This window comes from Rhyacophila brunnea, unplaced genomic scaffold (assembly GCF_057557595.1).
Source record: "Rhyacophila brunnea isolate RB1 unplaced genomic scaffold, BYU_Rbru_1.0 scaffold_9, whole genome shotgun sequence".
Lineage (NCBI taxonomy): Eukaryota > Metazoa > Arthropoda > Insecta > Trichoptera > Rhyacophilidae > Rhyacophila > Rhyacophila brunnea.
Genome location: NW_028233361.1, coordinates 41,409,228 through 41,432,952, shown reverse-complemented (window position 1 = coordinate 41,432,952; position 23,725 = coordinate 41,409,228). Strand labels below are relative to the sequence as shown.

The 23,725-nt window shown below is 34.5% G+C and overlaps 1 protein-coding gene across 1 annotated transcript in view; it reads left to right on the top strand.

Annotated features, from left to right (window-relative positions):
• Nucleotides 1-2,656: 2,656 nt before the first annotated feature.
• Nucleotides 2,657-23,725, top strand: part of LOC147063632 (uncharacterized) — a 570,851-nt gene continuing 549,782 nt past the window's right edge. Inside the window, exons 1-3 of the mRNA XM_085959789.1 lie at nucleotides 2,657-2,768; nucleotides 10,549-10,654; nucleotides 13,478-18,125. Of these exons, the coding sequence (XP_085815915.1) occupies nucleotides 10,574-10,654; nucleotides 13,478-18,125 (4,729 nt within the window). The 5' untranslated portion in view covers nucleotides 2,657-2,768; nucleotides 10,549-10,573. The remainder of the gene's footprint in view (nucleotides 2,769-10,548; nucleotides 10,655-13,477; nucleotides 18,126-23,725) is intronic.

Sequence of the window (23,725 nt, the reverse complement as noted above, 5' to 3'; positions counted from 1 at the left end):
CTTACTACATTTTATAATTTCTGCGGGGATATAATATGAAAAGAAAATCATTAGAATAATTCTAATGTACACACTCGCAAATCTACGCATATAATATAATATCAAGTAATATTATAATATATTTATATCACCCAAAAACAGGCTTATGCGTCGGCTTATAATGACAAGGGTCTCAGGTTTGAATCCTGGTACTGCAAATATACACATATTGTATTTTGTTTGTGTTTAGAGTGTAGCTAGAGTATCTACCTCAAGTGGCTAACATCCATTTCTAGTAAAAAAAATCTGTTGCAAAAACAGATTTTGTTTTTACGAGAAATGGATGTCAGTCAGCCACTTGCTCAACCTATTAGGTCCATACTTTGACTTATACATAAATTGAAAAATAATATGTGTACTTACCAGATCCAGGATTCGAACCTGGGACCCACGACGTTATAGGCCATAGATGTTCTAATTATAGGCCATATTATAATACATATAATTATTTATATGTAAACAAATGACGTATGTATCATAGATTAAACATCTTTAATAAACATAGGTTACGTATGCTTTCAGGGTTAATAGAATAACTTATTTAACACAAAATAACTCGTATCGATCGGGAAACCTTGAAAATATATTGTTGTTTATTAATATTAAATATGTAACAACGGTTGTATTGGGAGTTACTTATTATGTAATATGAAATCGGCGGAGGCGTCCCGACGCGTCTTGCTTGCGAAAACCGACGCTCGCGTTCAAGGCAAGCGGATATCACACAGCGAAATTTAACCGATGTCATTGAGTTATTTATTTTAATTCTCAGAAACTATAAATATATTATCTAATACATAGTCATATTTAAAGTTTAAACACAGAAACTGCTAGGTGTCCAGAAAGACGCTGATTTACTTAGCTACTTGACGGTCGATATAATCTTGATGTAGGTATGTGAAATGAGTCACTCAAATTTAAACATCTAACTTCATGTCAATTACATTTTAAGTCTCGTTCCTACTGATTGATAAGGTCATTCGAGTCTTTTGTCTTCAGAGCGTAGTAGTACAAAGTAGCTTATGACTCGCTCCGATAGCCTCCACAAGGGGGAGGCTGACAAGGGGCTCTAGTCTGGGGGCCCGGTCTCATGGAGGGCCCGGCGTGGCGAGTCGACCAGATAAGTGAGATAAAAACACATTGCAAATTTGATCTAACAGTAAAAAAGTCACCTGCGGCGCTACTTTACTTCAATAATGTTAATATTTCAAATTATGTGGTGGTACGATGCAGTTTTTAATTGTATGCCGGTAATCGACAACTCCATTATTCAAGTGGATTTGAGTACTAAAAGTACACTAACTGGCCATAATTTTACCGTGAACACCATTTGGAAAGCGCTACTATAGGGCGTCATACTGCCTTTAATCTTAGCGATAGGTAAGGGGGCCTGACAAAGATCCTTGACTGGGGGGCACTTCATTATGTGGAGGGCATGGTTACCAGACACAGGTTATGGAAAACGAGTGACTCAAATTTAACCATCTACCTTCACGTCAATTACATTTCAAGTCTCGTTCTTATTGATTAGGTCATTTGAGTCACGAATAACAAAAAAATCATCGTAACGTAGTTTTAAGCCATGCCAACTGACTGTTTCACGGGCAGCCTATACCTCACATATCTCAAGTCGATGTCGATTCGAGTCGAAGAACGATGTATGTCTACCAGGTCATCAGATGCAGATGTAGATGTAGATGTAGACGGGATTATACCTGTGCTGCATGTCGGATGAAAATAGTTGTGATTGTGGGTGTGTTGTAGCATGTGACTCCAGCTGTTTTTTTTTTCAAAATATAAATTCGCATTCGGCAACGTATGTTTTGTAAATGATGATGACGTCACGTCGACGTATTCGACATGTTGCAGACGAGACGACTTTAGCACTTAAATGCATACTGCGCTACGTATAGTACAAACTTTATTTTCGCTTTTTTGAGCACAAGAGAAATCAATAATTGTAGGTATCATGCATTTTATATATTATATACAATGGTAAAGTAGGAATCATTATTTCAATTTTTCCGATAGATGTCATTGTAACTTGTGGTTGTTGGATATAATTTGTAATCAAACAACGCGAGCCGGAGATGATATATTTAGGTATGTATGAGCCGGATTTTGGCAGTTATTTTTTAACGGCTATATTCAAATTAAGTTTTAACCACAAAAATATTACATTTTGATCGGGAAAAAAATATTACTTGATTCTGTAAAGTAGATTGATTGATTGATTGATTATTTTTTACGAAAATATAATTGTTCAAAATAATTTCAACATAAAGTACAAAATGTTTTTTGATGAAAATATATAGAAAAAACTATTAAATATTTGTGTCATAATCACACCTATCCAATGTACATATGAGATGTATAATCATGTATTAAAGGTTAGATCTGCGAGCCGACTAATGGTAAATGAAGTAAGGGCTAATTTACAGGATATCAAAAAAAACTCCCGTCATAAGCAGTCGATTATTAAATTTGTCATCCCGAATATTTCCAACAGGTGCGCCGGTCACAACTCCACTTATGTAATGACCCCTCGTCCGAATCGCCGCAATCTTCCGTCGGTCGCGTGCCAAACGAAAATACGGACGGCCCCTCGCATATTTGCACACAAAGCTTTTGAACTAGTTCCCCGGAGCTTATCTTGGGCATCGCGCGCGGAAAACGGAGCTTTGAGCTTTCACCGAATTCTTTGAAAGATTCTGCGAATGATTTCTGAAGTTCGTTCGATTAACAATTAACTTTAAATTGTGGCGTATAAAATATTCGTGTTTACTTTGATTTATTTAATAAACGCGTAACACTTTGTTATTTATAGGAACTTTGCAGTGTTAGAATAATATGTTTATTTTAGTGGCTTGTTACGTGAAATACATAATATAAGCTAGTACTTATATACAATCAAGTGATACTTTTGTGTATTATGAAAAAACTTTAAGAGAAGAATCGATCTTAACTAACATCACATATACTCAACAATAACGTAACCTAACCTAACATTATTTAATTTTTACTATTTGAAAACAAGTTATTCGTAGGAATTCATTTATAAAAATCATTATTGAATTTGTGATGGACGGCTGATTGTTAACTATTTCGGTTGTAACATCATTATCAACACTACATTAATACATGTCCTTGCTTTATGTAAAATATTATTTACGGAAAGAGAGAACATAAGAAAAGCAAGGGCAACCAACATTGATTATATATTATATAGTGTTGATAATGTTGTTGCAAAGTACGAAATAGCTACACAAGTTACAGCTGAATGATTAAATTTGTATGATATTTAATGTTATTAATAACATAATTCTATAAACTATTTTAAAATGGAATCATTAAGTATGTTATTTCTGAGATTGTTTAAATCTTACTTTGCATTATTTTACCAGGAATGTCCAACGTGTGGATCGCATGCGAGCCCATAGGAATTGAAATAGTAATATACGTGTACATTAATTAGTTCTAATAAAATATGATTTCATTAGGTTTTCTATGAAAAGCATTAATTATTCTTATTTTAATTTTTAATGAGATTACGTGAAAGTCGTTTTCAAATTAACAAGGAAGAAAACCGTCTAACCTCATCACATCACTTTAATTCGTATTGTATCACTCACGTCCTGGCACTGGCGTGAGAGAAAGTGAAGATATGAATACCAGCGCTTTAAACTGATGCGTAGTTCATTTTACCGTCGCACAGTAGGCTCTTTTCGAAGCAGAAGAATAGCTTGATGATGCATACAGTGATTGCCCAAAAGAAGACGAAAACATCAATTTTACGATGAAGGGGAGATTGAGCATAGGGCGATAGTAGAATACAAGTAGTGTTCTTTAATTTGTAACTTCTCACTGTATCAGCCAAATTATAATACGTTTGTTCAAGTTGAATGACTATGGAATCACTACTAGATTTCATATCGGGTTGTATATCACTACCCGCACCCCTATATACGCACCCAAATTTGGCGCTGATTGAAAACCATTTCAAGGAATATGAATTGTATTTTTGACTGTATATTCTATTTCTATGGATCCGTTAGTGTATACTATGGCCCAATTAAAGTGTACCTGTATCTGTAACAAAATCAAGTTAACATAACCTCACTCTTCTTAACTAACTTAATCGAACAATAGATTTGCAGTCGTACACAGCGCTCGGAATGGAGCGGAACGCCCCGGAGCGCCATTCCTGTTCGTGGGATTCTTAAGGATGGCGTTCCTGTTCGTTAAAACCTCGAAAATGGCGTACCGGTTCGTTAAATATCCGACGGACAGCGAGTCGTCTAGTAAAATCCTCAAGCGTCATACTTAATATTATTACGTTCCGGGTTAGATTTAAAATTTACGAAAATGAATTGATATGTACAAAGGTACAAAAACATAAATATTTTTTTTATTAAAAAATAATTTTACTGGTTTAGAACCACTGGATTTTCTATGACCCGTACATAATTTACTTAAGTTTTTTTGAAATAGTGATAGAGTAAGTGTAAGACAGCGTATTTGAGAAATAACCTTTTTTCAAGACAATACTTTTTTCAACGAATTTGGCCTTGAATGCACCAATAGACATATTACTCTTTTGCGTCAATGGTGATAAAACAATAAAATTGTATACAAAGAAATGCACTGGGGTAAGTAAGATTTATTGCATTGTCGTATGGGACAATAATGTATTTTGAAAAAAAAGGTTTTTATGATTGTAAGGAAATGTTGGAAGCTATTTTACATTGGAATGTAGATTTACTGTATTATTAATTTATAAAACGAGACACTTACTTTTTTGCAAGTTCAAACATATTATTTTAATACAGTTAAGGTTAAGTTACATGCCTAAATATAGTGAGTTAATAACGTAATAGTTATAATGCACACTGGAACTTTTAAATTTTTAAATGAAACACATTAAATACATATATTATCTTTACTGCAGTGGTAGGCAATTGTTTTTTGTAATGAAACTTTAAATTTTGTATCGAGACAACCATAATTGGCCGAATTGTCCATTTATCATTTATTATTATGTTAGCGAAATTTACATGGGTTTGACGCGTTCATAGTTTTTGTATTTCATAATGCAATCGAGGTCGTTCATTGGTCGTTTATCAATATTAAGTTGTATGCAGCCAATGATAAGCGTTTTCATCAGAGGAAGCGACAAAATTAGACTCCTTATTTTTCCAAATTTAATAATTTTAAGTTGTGTTTTTTATCTTCTATCATATATTTTTATTGTTTTAATTTTATATGGATATTTTTCGGGTTGAATGAACTGTGTTTTTGATGGTTAAACTAATATTATAATAGATTTAATAACTTAAATCAAATAATTCCATAATTAATATAGATACATATTCGTGAACATCGTATGCATGTTAAAAAAAATGTATTGTTTAAGGTACAATACGAAATAAAAATATTAAAATAAATCAATCAGAATCCAATAGGATAAATATATGAAAAATTTCCCTGTATATAACAATTTCTATAACATTGGAAACCTATTAGAATAAATTATCCTACATGTCCACATGATGTAAATATTTTTTTTCTAATAATATGTACCTACACTTCTGAGGTTGTTTAAAATGATTCATATTTAATAAATAATGCTACATTTGTAAATCTTGCGTATTACATACTTTTTTAATTAATTTATTAAAAACCATGCCCTTGCTTTTTCGTATACGATGGATTTTGATTTGATTAAAAAATAGTTTACCATAATCAAAATATTTCGAATTTACGAAAAATCAGAGCTTTGAAAAAAGCGGCATGTATTTTGTTTAAACCGAAGTATCTTCACTCATATTTCTATCCACTCTTAGTCGCATATTTTTATTCAAACTACTAACGAAACCAATGGGAAATTGTAATTAGTTTTTCTATTGTTTCGTGTATTTTAATAATGTTTCCCACTCCAATTAGATTCATATACGTTTAGTTATTTATATTTGTATAATTATTAATGTATTTTTTAGAAAACGATTTCGTAAACTAAAATGACTCTATATTTGTATGTTACCACTAATTGTTATAGCCGATAGCGTATTGGGCGAAGATGATGATAAAAAAGTACATCATGTAAAAGTAAAAGATATTTTTATGTTACAGATATTATTATATCTAATATCACACATTTTTGGAAAATTGTCGAGCGTTCCTGTTCGTGAAATTTTCCATTTCGAGCACTGTGCGTACGTTAAAATTACTTGGGATATTATATCCATATACCATAGATAATATTTTTAACAGAACCCAACCTGCAGACCATAGATAATAGACAACATTCTTATAGAAGATACATAGTACCAACGGTTAAAAACAAAAAAAACGTTTGACCGGAGTCCAAAATGTGTAGGCATGTATAAAATGATAAATAACGTTAATTGAGTCATGCGGGTGTCGATGCAGTGCAGTACTCGTGAGGTGACCTCATTGTTGTTCTGGTGGTTTTAGCATATTTTTCTAACTGACAATATTCGTTTAAAGGTTCAAAGTGTGCTACGGGATCATCTTTGCGTGATAGTGCGCGACGAGCATCATAATATAATCATAGCTTTATTTATTGTATGATTTTGAACATGCCCGTCTCGAGCATAAGTGCGAAATGTGCATTGCATAAGGGCGGAGGAATTTTGAGGGCGGCTAAAAGATTCAATAATTTTATAAAATGTCAGTGTGCCATTTAATCAATTATTATAAAGAAGGAGGGCTTCCCTATTCATTGTACCAACAAAATACCTAAACTAACTAGTAATTATTAAATTCTCTCTCACATCTGGTGTCATAATAATAGCTTATTTATTTACATCTGCCGTCCTGTTTTCAAATTGACAATGCATTCGACACCCGTCCCCTTAAAACTTCATAATATTAATAATTACATACTTATTTTAATATAATAGGCAGTGACGTCCCCAGGCACAGTGCCGCCCTTATGCAGAAATAAAAAACCGCCCCTTTCATTTTTAGTTTCAAATTGCCTGAGAATTCGTTAGGTAGGTGCATAATATTATACTATTTATTTTCGGCTGCCTAAAACAAATCTTTAAATTGACATAGACACCATCTACTACGAATTATTAGAGTATTTCCACGAAACCAACTCTCGAACAGTGATGGATTTATGTACGTGGAGGACTATGGCGCTGGGACACCTTATGAAATCAGTACTATAAACCGCCATTACAATATGCACCTATTACAATGAGTTGCGATAATAGTTACGTTGTCACGATTATTTCTGTAGTAAGATGCAGGGCTCGAAATGGACCGGAACGCACCGGAGCGCCGTTCCGGTTGATCAAATCCATAAAATTATCGCTCCGTCTCGTGGAAATATTAATTTGACCGTCTGAGCTAGATATTTCATATAATAAAAAAATAACATTTATTTTTATAAATAACATTTACAATTACTGTAATAGATATTTTCGTAAAATTATCGAGCGCTCCGGTTCATAAAATTTTCCATTTCGAGCGCTGGTCGTACATAATATGTACAGACAGTAACGGAAATGCCTGTGTTGTGTGTCGAGAAAATCGTGTTGATAAATAAACATAGGCGCATTGAAACGTATTCTATATAATATTATACCAGTTATGAAGAGTTGTTACTAATTATTTACGCTGACGTATAAAAATAATTTGAATTAATAGCTACAAGAATTTGTTAAACTTCTAATATACATACTTGTGCTTATCACAAATAGTAAAACTTGATTTATTCTTCCTTTCGAAAGCTTTGAAATTAATAATAATGAGAAAAACTTGTAACAAGTCAAATGAATTAAATTACTGTCCAGCAATACTCAAAATTATTATACTATACAAACAATTGAAAGTATTTCAGAAAAGCTCTAAGTGTTTACTTAATCGATTTTGTCGCCCATCACTGTGTTTGTGTACTGCTAGCTGTATACTATATAGTAACACAATTCGATACAAGGAAACAACTGAACATTTTAAGGTTTTGAGTTAATAATGCCATTCGATGTAGAAAGGTATTTTCTTTATTATTGATTAATTTAACTCCTAACAACACCCCTTGAAAATGTCCCTCTGAGGCGGACGAAACCGGTCCTAATTTATTAAATAATAAAAATGGAATAAGTACTTAAAATTTTTGCGTTTTATTAAATTAATCAACAATACAATGAATGCACTTCCACCATAATTGATAGTTAATACAATAAAAGAAATTTTCTTTATAATTAAAAAAAAATCGAATAATAATATGTAACCCTTTCTTTGATTATAAACGGGAATGTCTGGGATGATTATTGGTTAAATTGTAAAATTCTACCGGGCATTGCTAAGGCCCGTTTCAGACGGGACACCGGTGTCGCGCTCGTATATAATAAGGAGGCCTTTGTATTCGAATAAAAGGGCCTTTGTATTATGTTTATGAACGCCCCGAACTAATGAGTCAAAGCGTGTCCAGTACACTTTTCCGTCGGCAGCTGCATTCTCAAGCCGCCGATACACATGTTTTTATGACCGCAGCCAGTTTTATGTTCTAATTTATATCTCGAAATTATGCGTTGACTCATTAGCTCTGGGCGTTCATAAACATAATACCCCTTTATTCGAATACAAAGGCCTCCTTATTATATACAAACGCGACACCGGTGTCCCGTCTGAAACAGGGGTAAGTTCATTTGAACTAAATATAAAAATAAATACAATTATGTACTACAATCGAGGCTTTAAATTGAAATGAGAATTTGTGCGAAATTTTCAAACTTCATTATCTTAGATTTATTTTGAGTTGTTTCCCTAGTATGGTATTGACATAGCTTGTTATTATTCGTTTGTTTACACATCGTTTACCGTCGTCCAATGCAACGATACTCAACCTGCGACCCTTTAAGCTTTTATGTGCGGTCCGAAACACATTTATTATCAGGAATTTCGTATATCTTGAGATTCGTTTCGTCTTTGACGCACAGATAGTGACACCCGAAGAGGATTGTCATTATGGTCCACATCAGATCTGGTATAAGAGTGTTGCTATTGCACACGATTAATTTAAAATACACGCATAATTTTTAAAATCTCTAAAATGTTTTGTAAAAAAGGGGGGGGGGGTTTCATGATTTTTTTCGTCACACCGGTAGTGATGCGCCCGCGTTACTTTACAAATATATGTATTTGGCCCGAAGAAAAAAAAAGTTGAGTATCATTGGTCAAATGGATACTATTCGGCACTGGTTGTACACCAATGTCATTGTTTTACACACATTATATATTTAATCATCGTTTACCGTTTGAGAAAATGGGAATCGTTAATTCCCTTTCAAAATTTCAATGAAACGTTATTTTATTACACGACTCAATTCCTATAGGTCGATCGCGATCAACGTGTTGGACATGCATGTAGGTCGCTGATTTTGCATGTATCGCTAACGGCACGAAATGCATAGAGACCAGATACATTAAACATAAATAATTAAATTGTATTAATTCTACTCTAGAATAACAAATATCGACAATCCCAGAAAATTATAATATGATCATAAAAGATTAATTATTTAAATAACTTACTATTTTCTAATATTTATGCGGTCCATTATCCGTAAGGCGTAAAACCCACCGCAGCGAGTGGGGCGCTCGCGCAAAATTTCACAAGTGGCGCGTAAATCATCGAAAATACAACGTAATCAAATACGCCAGCGCACACTGGATTTGACGACGCATTGTGTCCGCCTGCCCCATGATTCATCGTTTTTTGGCTTCTCAGCGATACGAATTAACGAAAATACAACGTAGTCCATTCATTGAACACGGCAAGCAAAATCATGCTCCTGGAAGCGTCGTCGATAGACGGGCGAGAAGGCATTATTTAATAACAGTGAAGTCATTGTTTAGTTATTGCGTGTCCGATATTTCGCTGGTAGAATGACGTCATCGTGAATATTAATTACAAGCCCCGAGAAATAATATAATATTTTTATTGCTTTGTTATGAGAGACGCTGATAATATTAATTATTTTGTGCTTCTTGGGCCCCTTATTACATTGGTGAAGGGTAATGCGCGGGTGGGAGGGGGCCTACTCAGTAGTGAGCGCACCAAGCGCTTTTTTGGTGGGCTTTATGCCTTACGCTTACATATCGTGATTGTATATTAGTCCGGTATGAACCCAAAATAATAGCACCGGTTTCGCCAAAAACAATAACATAAAAAAATTAACAAGCCAATCGCTGGATTGGTTTCAATGTCATTAGACTTTATTTAGTTTGGCAGTCACTTGCGAGGGTCGAATCCGGGAATTTTATATACCGATTAATCAGTTTTTTTTTTGTTTATTTCTGAATTTCTCAGCGGAATCTTAACGGTGAAGAATGTGAAAATTTCACCTTGTGAATTATACGTGTATCCGGTGTTGTGACATCCGTGATTCGAGTCGCCGAACCTATTTATTTCGGCAATCTAAATCTGGTTACTTGTGCTTATTATTATTATTGTATTTTTCAAATTTAATGACTTAGGTGAGGTGATTTACGGCGCTGAAAAATGGTGGCTACTGCAGTGCGAATTTATGACAGCCAAAATGGCGGCAAGGACGACGGCCAGAGACAACACTTTTTTGAGACTGTAAGATTGTCATTTTGTATTGAAGACTTCGTCAAAAACAATCAATACATAATATGCTACATCATCCATGTTGTTGTTTTTTTTAAATTATTATTATTAGGTACCTAGGTATTATTATTTAGGGGAGAGAAAAAAAGGTTTTTTTCGGTTAGGTAACATGTTCAAACACGCGCGTTAACATGATCTTACTCCCTACTTTAGTTATCGTTTGTCAACTTATGGCTACGGCCGTATGTTGTAGCTTAACCACTGGGAAATGCCAATAGAAATGACGTATTCCAAAAAAATACTACCTTATTCTTAAGTCAATAATTGTTATAAAACAATCATTATTCGTAGGATGTTTATCACATTTGAATGGTCAAAGGCATAGCTTATAATCAGGATCTTTAGAATTATCTTAAAATTTGTTAATCGTGCTCATTTTTTGAATAATAAAATGCCTAATTCTTGTCAAATTACAGAGATTATAAAATATAATTTTTTATCGTAAATATCTCATTATATAATGTTAACATTAATTTTACTAACGGTTTTGTAAATGCGTTTAAAAATTAATATACCTAAAAAATCTTAACACCACTGCACAAGGATGTACTGAAATATGACTTTATTCTAAAACATTAGTTCGAGAGGTTTAAAGAATATTATTTTATGTAATAAAAATACTTTATGCAGTCATCAAATGTTTAAAATAAATATAAAGGATAATAAGGTTTCAAAATTATATAAATAGATTATCTACAACGTTTAAGGAATGTCCAGGGTTATGCTCTGAAAATACCATAAAATCTCCATTTTGACGTACGTTGGGCATGTGGGCCCTTGTATCATAAGTGACATTATTTTCCAATGTATTGAATTTTTCATAAATTTAAAACACAAAAAATGTTGTTTTTTTTTTATATCCCGATATAACAGAACTAAAATTGAATTAAGTACCTATAGGTTAGTAATTTCTAAATTTCGCTTTCCTGCACATTTTATGGTTTGGGGCTAGGATAGTTTAGAAGAAATTTTCTTCTTCTTCGTCAGGACCCCATGACTGAGGTCATAATCCGGATGATTTGGGTGTCGAATAGCCTTGTCAGTGGGTTGGCCCCACTCCTCTCGGTATTCTACAACTCACGCAAGGCCTGTGTCAGTGGAAGAATCGTGGTTCTCGTGCATTGGTGCGATCATCCGGGGCACCTAATGGTTCCCTTAATATTATAACGCTCCAAGTTTAAAAGACAATCAGCGCCAACGACAAAAGCTGACACTAACTAAAAACAAAAATCTGTTGATTCAAACTTCCACTCTGTGGAAGCCCATATGATCCTATTAGGATCGGAAATGGTCGAAAGAAGAAGAAAAAGTTCTTATCCAATTGTACTTCGTTCCTTATTCAAGTTTGAGAAATATTATCGTCCGGCAATCACGTTTTTATGTTTTTTTTTTCAAATACTGAAATATTTTGCGGCTCCCTGGCAGAAGCTCCAAAGCCCCCTAGGGGGCCGCGCCCCCCCAGTTTGAGAAGTACTGATCTAAATTACGATTATTAATCAGTTTCTGTGCTATCATTGACTAATTCACGAACTACACATTTTTAAACGCTCAATACGTTTGCGCCAGGGCTTGAAATGGACCGGAGCGCCGTTCCTGTTCGTGAAATCGGTAAAGTATCGTTCCGTCTCGTGGAAAAAAAATTGACCGTCCGAGCTAGATAGGCCATATAATAGAAAATCTAACACACTATTTTTTATGAAACACACATAAAATTTGATAACTATGTAAATATCTTTAGAAAACTGCCTAGCGCTCCGGTTCGTAAACTTTTTCATTTCGAGCGCTGGTTTGCACGAATATTACACTACGCCATTCGGGTTATATCAACCGGCGTCCTAACAAAGCTAATCAGGTTGAACACAATATCTTCCAATATTATGTTTTCTTTTAGTGACATCTTTACATATTTCAAAATATAACTGCATTCGAAATTCAAACAGTCCCCCGCAAATAGATCGGGAGGATTGTGTTTTTTGACGTAATTAAATATGTTGCCAGATAACTAAAAATATTGGCTACATATATATTTTTTAAAACACATCGACAGAGTGCCGTTTCTACGAGGCCGCGCCAAAAATATTTTACTTCAATGCACTTAGTAAAATAAAATTTAATAATATATATCTATTACAATGAATCATTCACGATTTATTTTACAGCTCGAGTTATGCTTTTATTAAAACACTAGCTTACCGACACTTTTCCCTATGGGAGCAAATGTGGTTTGGTGTGGGTCCTGATATTTGCCATTATAAAATAAAATTAGTAGGTACCTACATTGAAGATTTGTTTATATTTTTGATATATTATTATTACAAGTGGAATATAGTTATCCTATATTACAACAATTACCTTATGTGTATTAATAAGTTAATAAAATTTAGCTTGCCCACTCCACGTGCAAGCTTTTGATGGTTTGCAATCAGTGACCTATTATTTTACCATCAACCGTATAATTGTAATGGGAAAAAAAAACACTACAATCATTTGTTTTAAAAAATTTCAATCAGGGAATTAAAATAGTTGGCGTGACATAAAAATATTTTATCTACATCGCAAAATATCCTTTTGAATTTTAATATAATATATATACATATCTATATTATGTACTTAGCTTAGGACTCAGGATCTGCATCCTATCGCCTGTAAAACATCAAGATTCTTATTCATTTCTTATCAGCTTATGTTATTAACTAATTAGAACCTTGTAGTATTCTTGTATTTATAGTTTATGGTTAGGCTTTCAAATAAAGTGTTTCTTTTCTATTATTTCAGACTGTCAGCTCGGCCCCTGTGAGAGGTCGTCACCTGGGGCCAATGGAGGGGCGCGGGCCCACGGCCTCGCGCAGAGACCAGCCCTGGTCAGAAAACAGCCAAGACAACTGGGCAGAACACCATCACAACACTGAAGAAAAGGTCAAGAAAGACAAGAAGTGGTCCATCGGGAAACTGTTCAGAAGAAAGAAAAAGGACACCGAAACCGATTCGTCAGATTCAAGCAATGACAACTCGCAGAAGCAGAAGAAAAGGAAGAGTCATTCGAAGAAAAGAGAGACCGCCAGTAAAAATAATGTAGATCATATTATTGTCAGTCAAAATAAAAGATCACAGAGTGTAACTAAAGTCCATAGAAAGGAATACCCTGATGAGGGAGTTTTGTCTGATCCGTCTGCTGGTTTTGTCGGATATGTTGGCAGAGGACTTCCAAGATCTCCTTTCGATAGGTCTCACTTTACCAGCAAGGATTCTTTAGATAGGAGAGGACCTGGCTCAAGTACCGGATCGCAGGATGGTTCGTTACGAAAAGGAAGAAAAGGCCGGATAAAAGCGAGAGTGGAGGCAATTAGAAATCTGAAAAACGAGTCGAGCAGCGATGAGGAATCACAGAAGTCAACGTCTTCCTCCATTTTGAAGTTCCGCAGCGACGACTCACTCGCTAATCATTCCAAAGACGGGTCTATCGGCAGGCGAACGAGGAGTGCTCGCACCGATAGATACATCAAAAGACTCTCCAGAGATGATGAAGTTCAGCTTAACAGGGAAGCTGATCTGATTCAGAAAGGTTTCAGCAGGTCTGAAGCAGAATTAATGGCACTGAAACACCGGGTGCTGAGCACACCGCAGATGGTTGAACACGATAAATGCGTAGAGGATCCTGATTACTCGGAACCGCAAGTTGTGATTCAAGGATATAATAACACAAACAGAAGTGATGGTGGATCACAACCACAAATGCCAACGTACGCAAGTGTGCATAGAGGCGATTCAAATATCAGAACAAATCTAAGACAACCTGCTTTATCTGCTTCCAATTCATCAGTATATAGCTATCCAGCCGGAGTTATTAACTTTAATGCCCAGGTCAACAACGAAAATATAACTTACAGCGTTCCTTATAATAATATTAAGAAAAATTCTCAACCGGAAGTTTTGCCAAATAAATCAACGTTCCGGAGGAGTGCTTCCGTGGAAAATACAAACGGAGTATACGGTTCTTCGAACCATGATGAAAATGTAATTGTGGTAAAGTTTCCATTGGGGAGTGCAGTTAAGAAAGATAATCCTCCTCCGCCACCTCCTAGAGACCCTCAACGAAAAATACCGACTCCGATTTCGTCAATGTATGAAAATAGTAGACCGCTGTCATATGCTTTTGAGCCTAGTTCGCAATCAAATATCCCGTATAGAAAGAGTGAAGACAAAAGCATGATGAATCCTGCAGTTGAGTACCGGACGTCTAAAAATATATACCAGAACAGTGTCCCTAATAACAGTGGACACGCATTGAATTGGTCAAAGAGGCCAATTTCTACGTCCGAAGACCACATTGCAATGCAGCAAAATAATTACATCCAATCAACAATAAATCCTTATTCGAATGAGCAACCTAAAAGACCCTCATCCGTAACTGGAGAAATATTAAGACCTGATATTTACAGCAGGTATTTAGCCAGGCCCCAAATTAACCGTGTCAATATGCCAAACAATGTTCCAAGACGGCACACGCAAGAAAATAATAACCCAGAGTTTCTTTATTACGCTGATAAGACACCCAGATCTCGGAAGCCAATTCATATTGCAAAGACGATTACAAATCCCGAACTTATATCTTCAGTGGATACAAAGGTACCGGCTCCGCAGAATGGGACAAGTCAAAGACCGAGAAATGCTTCAGATTTCTGGAGGAAGATGGATAGCCAGGCGTCCCAAAGAAAATCTTTCGGTCACAACAGGGCTTTGAGTGATACATCCATTAGTGGAATGTTTAATGGCCAAAGTAACAACCCGACAATCCATAATCCAGTAATAAGAAATGTCACAAAGCCTGCTATGACAAATGGCATTCAAGAAAATGAAAGGTTGAAAGTAAATAATTTTAGAAACAACCCCTTATATAATAGTAGAATTAACAGTAATGATAATGTTACTGTAAGAGTAAAGAAAGAAGAAGAACCAATTTGTTATTCAAATATTGATATAATTCCTATGGATGATATACGTAAAGGAAGTCAATCTGGGAAAAATTCTGATGAAGACCCTCCAAGAGGCCGGAGAAAGTCGACCAATCTTGAAGATGCTTTATCTGAATTGGAAGCAATTTATAACAGTCTGGGATTAGGAGACGAAGACCTTTTGGATAGAGCTGAAAGGCGGGAATTGACAACCCCTAAAACTACCGAACCGTACCCGTTTTCAAGTTCCGACAGAGAAAACTATTTCAGATTCCCGAGCTATTCTGATTATACTGACAATGCATCCGTATTGACAAAACAGAACCAATTCAACCGACGTTCATCAATTCCTGACAAAATGCACGATGATATGGCGTATAGACGGATGAATCCACATGAAAGACCAAAATCCAAAGATGTTAATAGTCTTGTATCGCAGGTTAGCTATATGCTGTCGCCTACGCTTGCTGATCAACAGGGAACAATGAAAAACGGTGAAAGTACTGATGATCAAGAACCGGATGTAATTTTAGATGATGTCGTATTTAGAAATCTAAGACAGGCGAATAATTACTTGAAGATTGAAGATCCGCAGCCATTATTTGGTATACCAATAGGACCTGTCTCACCAGCACCCAACAGTGACTATTTGCATGTAACGCCTGAAGTGAAATCGAGGTCCAGATTTATTCCTCAAGAATCGCCGGATGTTGTTACTGATGATTTGGCTTACAGGAGTCTAAGAAAAGACAGAAATGCGTCACCTCTAGGTAACGCTCCAGTAGAAGTTCTTATAAATAACAGCTCCGAAAATAAGAGTATGAGCCAGCCGTCTAAGATGTTTGACAACCATGTCATCAAAAAGAAGAAGGCGGTCAGGTCAATGTCTGCAAACATTTTCACAATGATACAGCGAGAGATAGACGATGCGCTCGGTTTATGCAGCAGTCGTGCGTTGGAAAAAGCCCAAAGCATTCCTGACCTACCAGATGCAGTATTGGAATTCGGTAAAAGTGGGAAAATACCAAGCAATTTCAGGGCATCACAAATTATAGAACAGATTCCAACCTCTACACCTGTGGCACCGTCAAGATTGGCGTCGAATTATGATATCGAAGCGAGGACTAACGCAAGAAACAGTTTTCTATTCAACGTCGACGATAAAGTGACGAATCGGCCGCCTATATCCGTAACTCCTGACAAATCTCCCAAAGAATCGTCATCGGGTTACCGGAAACCGTTGTCTCCGAGAAGGACTACTCAATCGGAGACCGAAGACGCTCTAGATATGATGGCACAAGAAGCGAAAGAAACCAGTGCCAAATTAGTGATTGCGCTTGCTGAATTAGAAAAAGAAAAATCACCGATGAAATTGAATGAAGAACACAAACAAATACCTACGGTGTCTTGTATTGAAGGTTCAAGTCAGTTGATAATGAGTAATCCTGTTGGTAAATTGAATTTTATGAATGATGGAAACGCTGTGCAAAATTCTGATAACAACACGAGAGTGTCTGTGCCTAAAGCAGCGGAGCGCAGAAATTTATTTGAAGAAAATGATTACGTGAATATTACGGAGTTCGATAATTTTAACAGGGCTACCGAAAATAAAATTGATAGAGCAGTGTCATTGGGTAAAGGCAGATCAACCGAAGACAGTTTGATTGCCATTTCGAATCAGCTAAAAATCGCTGGCAACAAAATACGGTCAAATTCTGAACAGGAAGACAATTTTGAAGACGAAGGTGCTAAGCTCAGGGCGTTGGCGAAACAATGTGATATTAATCTTAACAAAAATGCATCCCAAGCGGAGATCAGAGACATAGAAAATAAAGTAATGAAAGAAACGAAATTTGCACCGGTTGAGCGTTCCGTTGTGAAAAGTCATCCATCTTCTTACGATGACAGATTTCACGTAAAGACATCTGCAGTAAGTTTAAACAATTCAACGAAAACTGTGTTTTTGGATGAATCGAAATTTGATACGTTGGATAAAATGCAAAGTTTTGATGACTTAAGGAAAGGCATTAGCGATTTATTGGATGATATAACAGATAATTACAACGCCATGAAACCAGAGGAATCCAATAATGTAAGAAGTGGTAAAGAGTCACCGATTGAAATAGCTTCTCGGGATGATGAAAGCGAAAGATCCAAGGACAATAGAGGAAGTCCTGAATATAACTCGTCAGAAGAACTGGCAATGATCTTCAACTTAACGAAAGAAGACGCTGCTAAAGCTTCAGATCATCAAGGCAGAAAGAAAGATGGAGAGAAAGACAGCCATTTAGATTTAAACTCGCCGAGGTTGGTGAATACAGTTAACCAAAACCTTAGGAAGACGTCAAAGGATGAGACCAAACCGACTGAAATAACTAAGCCACCGAGTACAGCACCTCAAGCGCCGACTTCAAGCGACGTCCCGTGGAGAGTCAACAGGCGGCAGCCTACAGCGGATAGTGCAAGCAAAGGTAAGGTGTATTAATCGCTACGAGTCCTACGCATGCTGTATTGTTTTGTTTGTGCCGTTCTGAGTTTTTCTTTAACCATGCCTGTTTCTTAGGTAACACTATTAAGAAGTACCAGATTTATCCAATATGACATCTAAAATGGCCGTTTAATAAACATCTCACATTAAAGAAGTAATGATACTAAATATAAACATTATGGTATAAACATAAGAATTGTAAAATGAGTTTTCAAAGTTTGTAATATTTAAATGCATCATTTTGACACAAGGTAAATTCAAAGATACTATATCCACAATTGGTTTTTTCAAAACAATCAGTGTTTACTTGGTATGATACGTAATACCGTCACTGTTCTAGCAGAAGACACTAATTCGAAAAAATTACATATTGAGTTAGTTATACCAAAATGTTCCTTATTTCAAACTTTACCGTCTGGAAACCTTCTTAATAAATAAACAGTCTTTATTTTAAAGTCATCCTTTTTACGATTACTTAATAAACTCACATAATAGACCATTTCAAACATTTTAACAACTTTAAAGTCAAATTACTCAAAACTAGTATTCTCCAGTTAGTGTGTTCTGCCAGAACAGAGACGATATGTATGATACATATTACAAAATATATTTAGCACTTGATATTCACTACATATTAATAATATTTTAAGGCACGTATTTCGGTCACAACGTTGCTCACAATTGTGATTTAGAAAATGTATTCATCAGTTGCTATTTAGCACAGATATAAAATTATATTCGATCACGTATTTCGTTCAAATGATGTGCTTCATTATGTACGAGTACAAAAAAGATGCATTTAACTCTATGTAATATTGTAATGTTATTATCAATATTGTGAGTGAGGGTAGAAGAAGAGCTAAGTAATAATATGAGAAAGGGACGGCTGATAAAAATTCCAAGTTACAATTTTTTTTTTTTATTATTATTTATTTCTTTGAAATTAATTTTTAATCCACTTTGATTCACTTTTTCTGTTCACACCTACCTCAAAGCTCTGACAGTATTTATAATATTACATAAACTCAAATGCAAAATGTGAAGTAAAACATGTGTCTTAAAATAATTTTAATATGTGATGAATAACAGGAGATGTTATCAAAATCTCACTGAGTTGCAAAAATGACATTTGCAACTTTTGCCATATTGGATACACCGGTGCTTCTGGAGAGTGTTGCTGTGTCTTGTCGATTGCCTAAGCAGTGATTTATGTGTTGGCAGGTACGTGTGACGATGGCTTGTGCTCCTCAAAACGCCGTTCTTGGTACCGCGACCCCAACACAGTGATGCTAGCATGTTCCTACACGTTGATTTGCACGCAACAGCTTGCTGGCTTGGATTTCCTCACATTGCTGGGAATCGTGCTGGCCATGATTTCGATTATTGCGATGATGCTCATTTAGCCAAAAAAAATTAGCAAAAACCTAAACTGCTTTTAGTATTATGTCAGTGTTCTGAAGTGCTTAGTTGCAGAAACCGCTAAAACAGTTCTGTAGCAATTCTAGTATGTGACATACAGGGATAACAGCTTAAAATATAAAGCATAACATTCTATTAAATAACAGATAGAGATTCTGGACTAGTTAGTGATTTGTAACACGATTTTCTGGCATAAAAAGACACTATGATAAAATAAAGAAGCAAGGATAAACAGTGTCAACCCCTAATGGTGTCTGAATATAATATGAAAGTGTTGCAAACCCCTGTCTGGTCTATTGATTAAGTCATCTACGAGTGACTTACGCAATGAAGGTTCATTAGGAAGGAACACAATGGCTATCAAAAAGTGACAGCCATTGTTTGAGTTAGGAAACCAGACTTGCCAACTTAGCGATGTTAATATTATCTGTGCAGTTAAGCAACGTAACCTTGATTCATTTGTTCTGTAAATGTATTCAAATGTCATTTACCTATATAAATAGTGTATAGGACTTCTTCATCGTAATCTAAATTCTTTAGTCTGTCATATTCTTAGTTTAGAGAAAAACTCAATATAGGAATCATCTGCATAAATATGTAATTTGGTGACTTGTTTACACTATCTGCCTCTAATTTGTGGTCGATACGTTTTAACTCAAAACTCCCATATCGGCCTATTTTCAAATCATTTTTTCTTTTTATAAATAACTTTTAGGCGTTTTTTATAGATGGCACACTTAACTTAATTTAATGTCAATCTTAAATTATTTTGGTTGACATTATTAATTTTATTCCAGACCCTTCAATGCTATATTTAGAATTTCCATGAAAATGTGAGAAATTTTGTGGTCATTCTACCAACACTAGTATAGTATCCTCCACGTTACTTTGCCATTGTACACAGTGACAAGATTTGTGTATATACGCACTGCGTATTAGTGTATTAGTAAATGCCAGGCGCCTGATTGGCTGATTTCCATTTTGTTTCAACAATAATCTCTCTCATCTCAGAAAAAAGCACAATACAAAAATCATCTGAATGTGTAGGCACAACTGGAGGGGATTCATTTAATTCCAATATGGCCGCAACGCCACAATCAAATCAGCTGTGAAGTGTCAACTTATATGTTTTTAGATAATTTTAGCAGGTTTTAAAACTAAGTACTTCATGTCTACCTCTGTGTGTCGTATCCGAAATAACATTTCATTTTTATTAATATATTCCTGTATTTATAATAATATAATTAATTAATTAATGTATTTATATAAATAAATTTTGTTATATAAGCATGATTATTAAAATCTTGTGTTATTAATTTTATTGAATTGTCGCTTAAATAATTAATTATATTTAATGTAAAAAAGAATATTTTGTATCAATCGGTGCCAAATATAGACAATAAAATAAAGAAAGCAGGAGTAATTATAAATAGATTTTGAGATGCTATAGTTTTTATTGTTACTTTGATGGTAGAAAAACCGTAAGTTAATTACTGTAAGTTAAAATTTAACTTAAAATAAATTATGTAATATTTAAAAGTTGACTTTTATTAATTGTACATATTTAGTATATTATTGTAAGTAATTAAAATTAATGTGAAATAGAATAATTACCAATGAGAGTTTTTTGGCTAAAGAGCAAAAGGTTAGTATAATAATGAGCTATAAACTGTTAGGAAACCACATTTCATATAAATATTGAAGTAAACCAAAGATGTGGAAGAAAACTTTCTGAGATGAAGCCTAAGTGAAGGAACGAAAACGACCTCATGTCTACCAGTGGCGAGGGTTGGATGTAGGCTGTTAAGATCCAGCATAAATAGTGCACACTAAACTCTGTCAGACACACGTATTTGTTTTGATTGAACTACAATGTATAGATAGTGTCTGTTAGTTTATAAAATTCAATTTAACCCTGCCTAAACAAAACCATAATAGTTAAGGTTATGCTATGAGTGATCCGATAAAAATAGTGCACACTTTTTCAGTCATACTTATTTTTTTTCGTTGTATTAAGAATACATAATATTACAGACAGTGTTGGTTAGTTTTTTTTAAATTCATTAAGCCCTGTCCGAACCAAACTATAATAGATAAATAATATTCAACCATTTATAAAATATTTTTTGACTATTATCTACTTAGCATGGTTTGGATTACGCAGAGTTTAATTGAATGTTAAAAACTAACAAACACATCCACACATTGTAGACTTATTTCAATGAAAATAAATACATTTGACTGACATAATTTACTGTGCACTATTTATGTCGGATCTTAACCGCCTACCTCCACCCTTTGCCACTGACGTCTACTAGTTTTTATGCAAAATGTGAAGAGTTTAGTTTGAAGATATTTATTGTTGTACAGGTTCGAATCCTGGGTCTGGCAAGTACACATATTGTTTTTCAATTTGTATGTGAGTCAGGGTATGGACCTAATAGGTTGAGCAAGTGGCTGACCATTTCTCGTAAAAACAAAATCTGTTAATACAAACCTCTACTCTTTGGAGGCCCATATGATCCTATTAGGATCTGATATGGTCGAAAGAAAGAAAGAATATTGTTTGTCGCATTGAAAAAATGCACTTACGAGAAACTGAAACTTGCTTCAACGATTCTGATAAAAAACCATAGAAGGCTTCATTTAGCAGAAGAAGGGTTACTTCGATATGTTTGATGCTGACCTACGCTGCCCTGCTAAGTAAAAAGACAGTGTTTTTAGTTTTAGTGAAATGAAAACAAAAGTTTTAAACCATTCTTTTTCTTATATTATGTAAAATTATTGGATTGTTTTGATATAATCTCTAAATATACATATTAGGAGATTATGTCAAAACAATCCAATAGTTTTACATAATATAAGAGACTAGTTTAAAACTTGGGTTCTAATTTCACTGAAACCAAATACACTGTCTTTTTACTTAGCAAGGCAGTACGGCTATAAGCGGTTTTGTTGAATTACTCTGGTCCAACAGTCAGTGGTCAGGTGCGAATGAAGTTTCACCTTCATTTTGCAACCATTACGAGTCGAAATGTGGTTTCTTTAAAGTTTCTAGCTCAATAGTTAGTTTGCATTTGCACAATCCCAGTAAGATTTTAGGCTCTTATGCTTTATAAGCACGCTTTTCATATAAAAAAGACAGTTAAATACACCGTTGTTAGTTTAAAAAATCTGTAATTTTTTCAGTATAATAAATAGCAAAACTATCATTCATTTCTGTTTAATTTCATTACTGTATATTGTACTTGTTAAATTTTATTTATTATTTGTTTCTTGTCGTCCTGTGAATTTGTTTTGTTGCATATGATTATTTTTACGATTTCTCATTCATATTGGTTTCTATTACATACAATCAATAGTTAAAACTCACAACACAAAACATTATACATTATTCTAGTAAAATTTACATCACACTCATATTCAATTAATTTTAAATCACAAATTACAATGATAATAATATTTTAATTAAAATTAAAATTTGTAGTCACTAGTGACATCTAGTAATGAAACTAGGAAACATTGAATTAAATACAATGCTTACATAACAAGGTTACAAGATAATTTTGAGAATATAATGTAAATTGCTTTATAAAATATACATTTTAATTTACTTTTCATCACCTGATGGGGTATTATTAATTATCCCAGGCAATTGAATTACAAATTTGAAAATCAATTATCATATTATTTATAGCCAAATTTTTATAGCTTGTCACTTGCTGAAACGAATGTTCTATGTCTCGTCCATGATCATCTCGTCTATAAATAATAAAATATTATAGGTGCTATACTATAGCCACGATGGACGAGCGGCTAACGCGTTGTCTTATAATGTTGTGTGTGCTCGAATCCCGAGTCTCGCAAATATATATATATTGATTTTCAATGTGTGTTTGGAGTCAGGAGTATAAATAGACCTAATAGGTTCAGGAAGTGGCTAACATTCATTTCTCATAAAAACAAAAGTCTGTTAATACAAACCTTTCACTCCGTGGATGTCCATATTACGATCTTCTGAGGATCGGATATGGTCAAAAAAAATTAAAATAGGTGTTTTCAAATATATTATTTTACCGTATTTTATACATACATAAATGTTATGTCGAACAATCCGTAAATGGAAAGCGACAATGAGATTCATGTTCGCCGAGTGACAAGCTA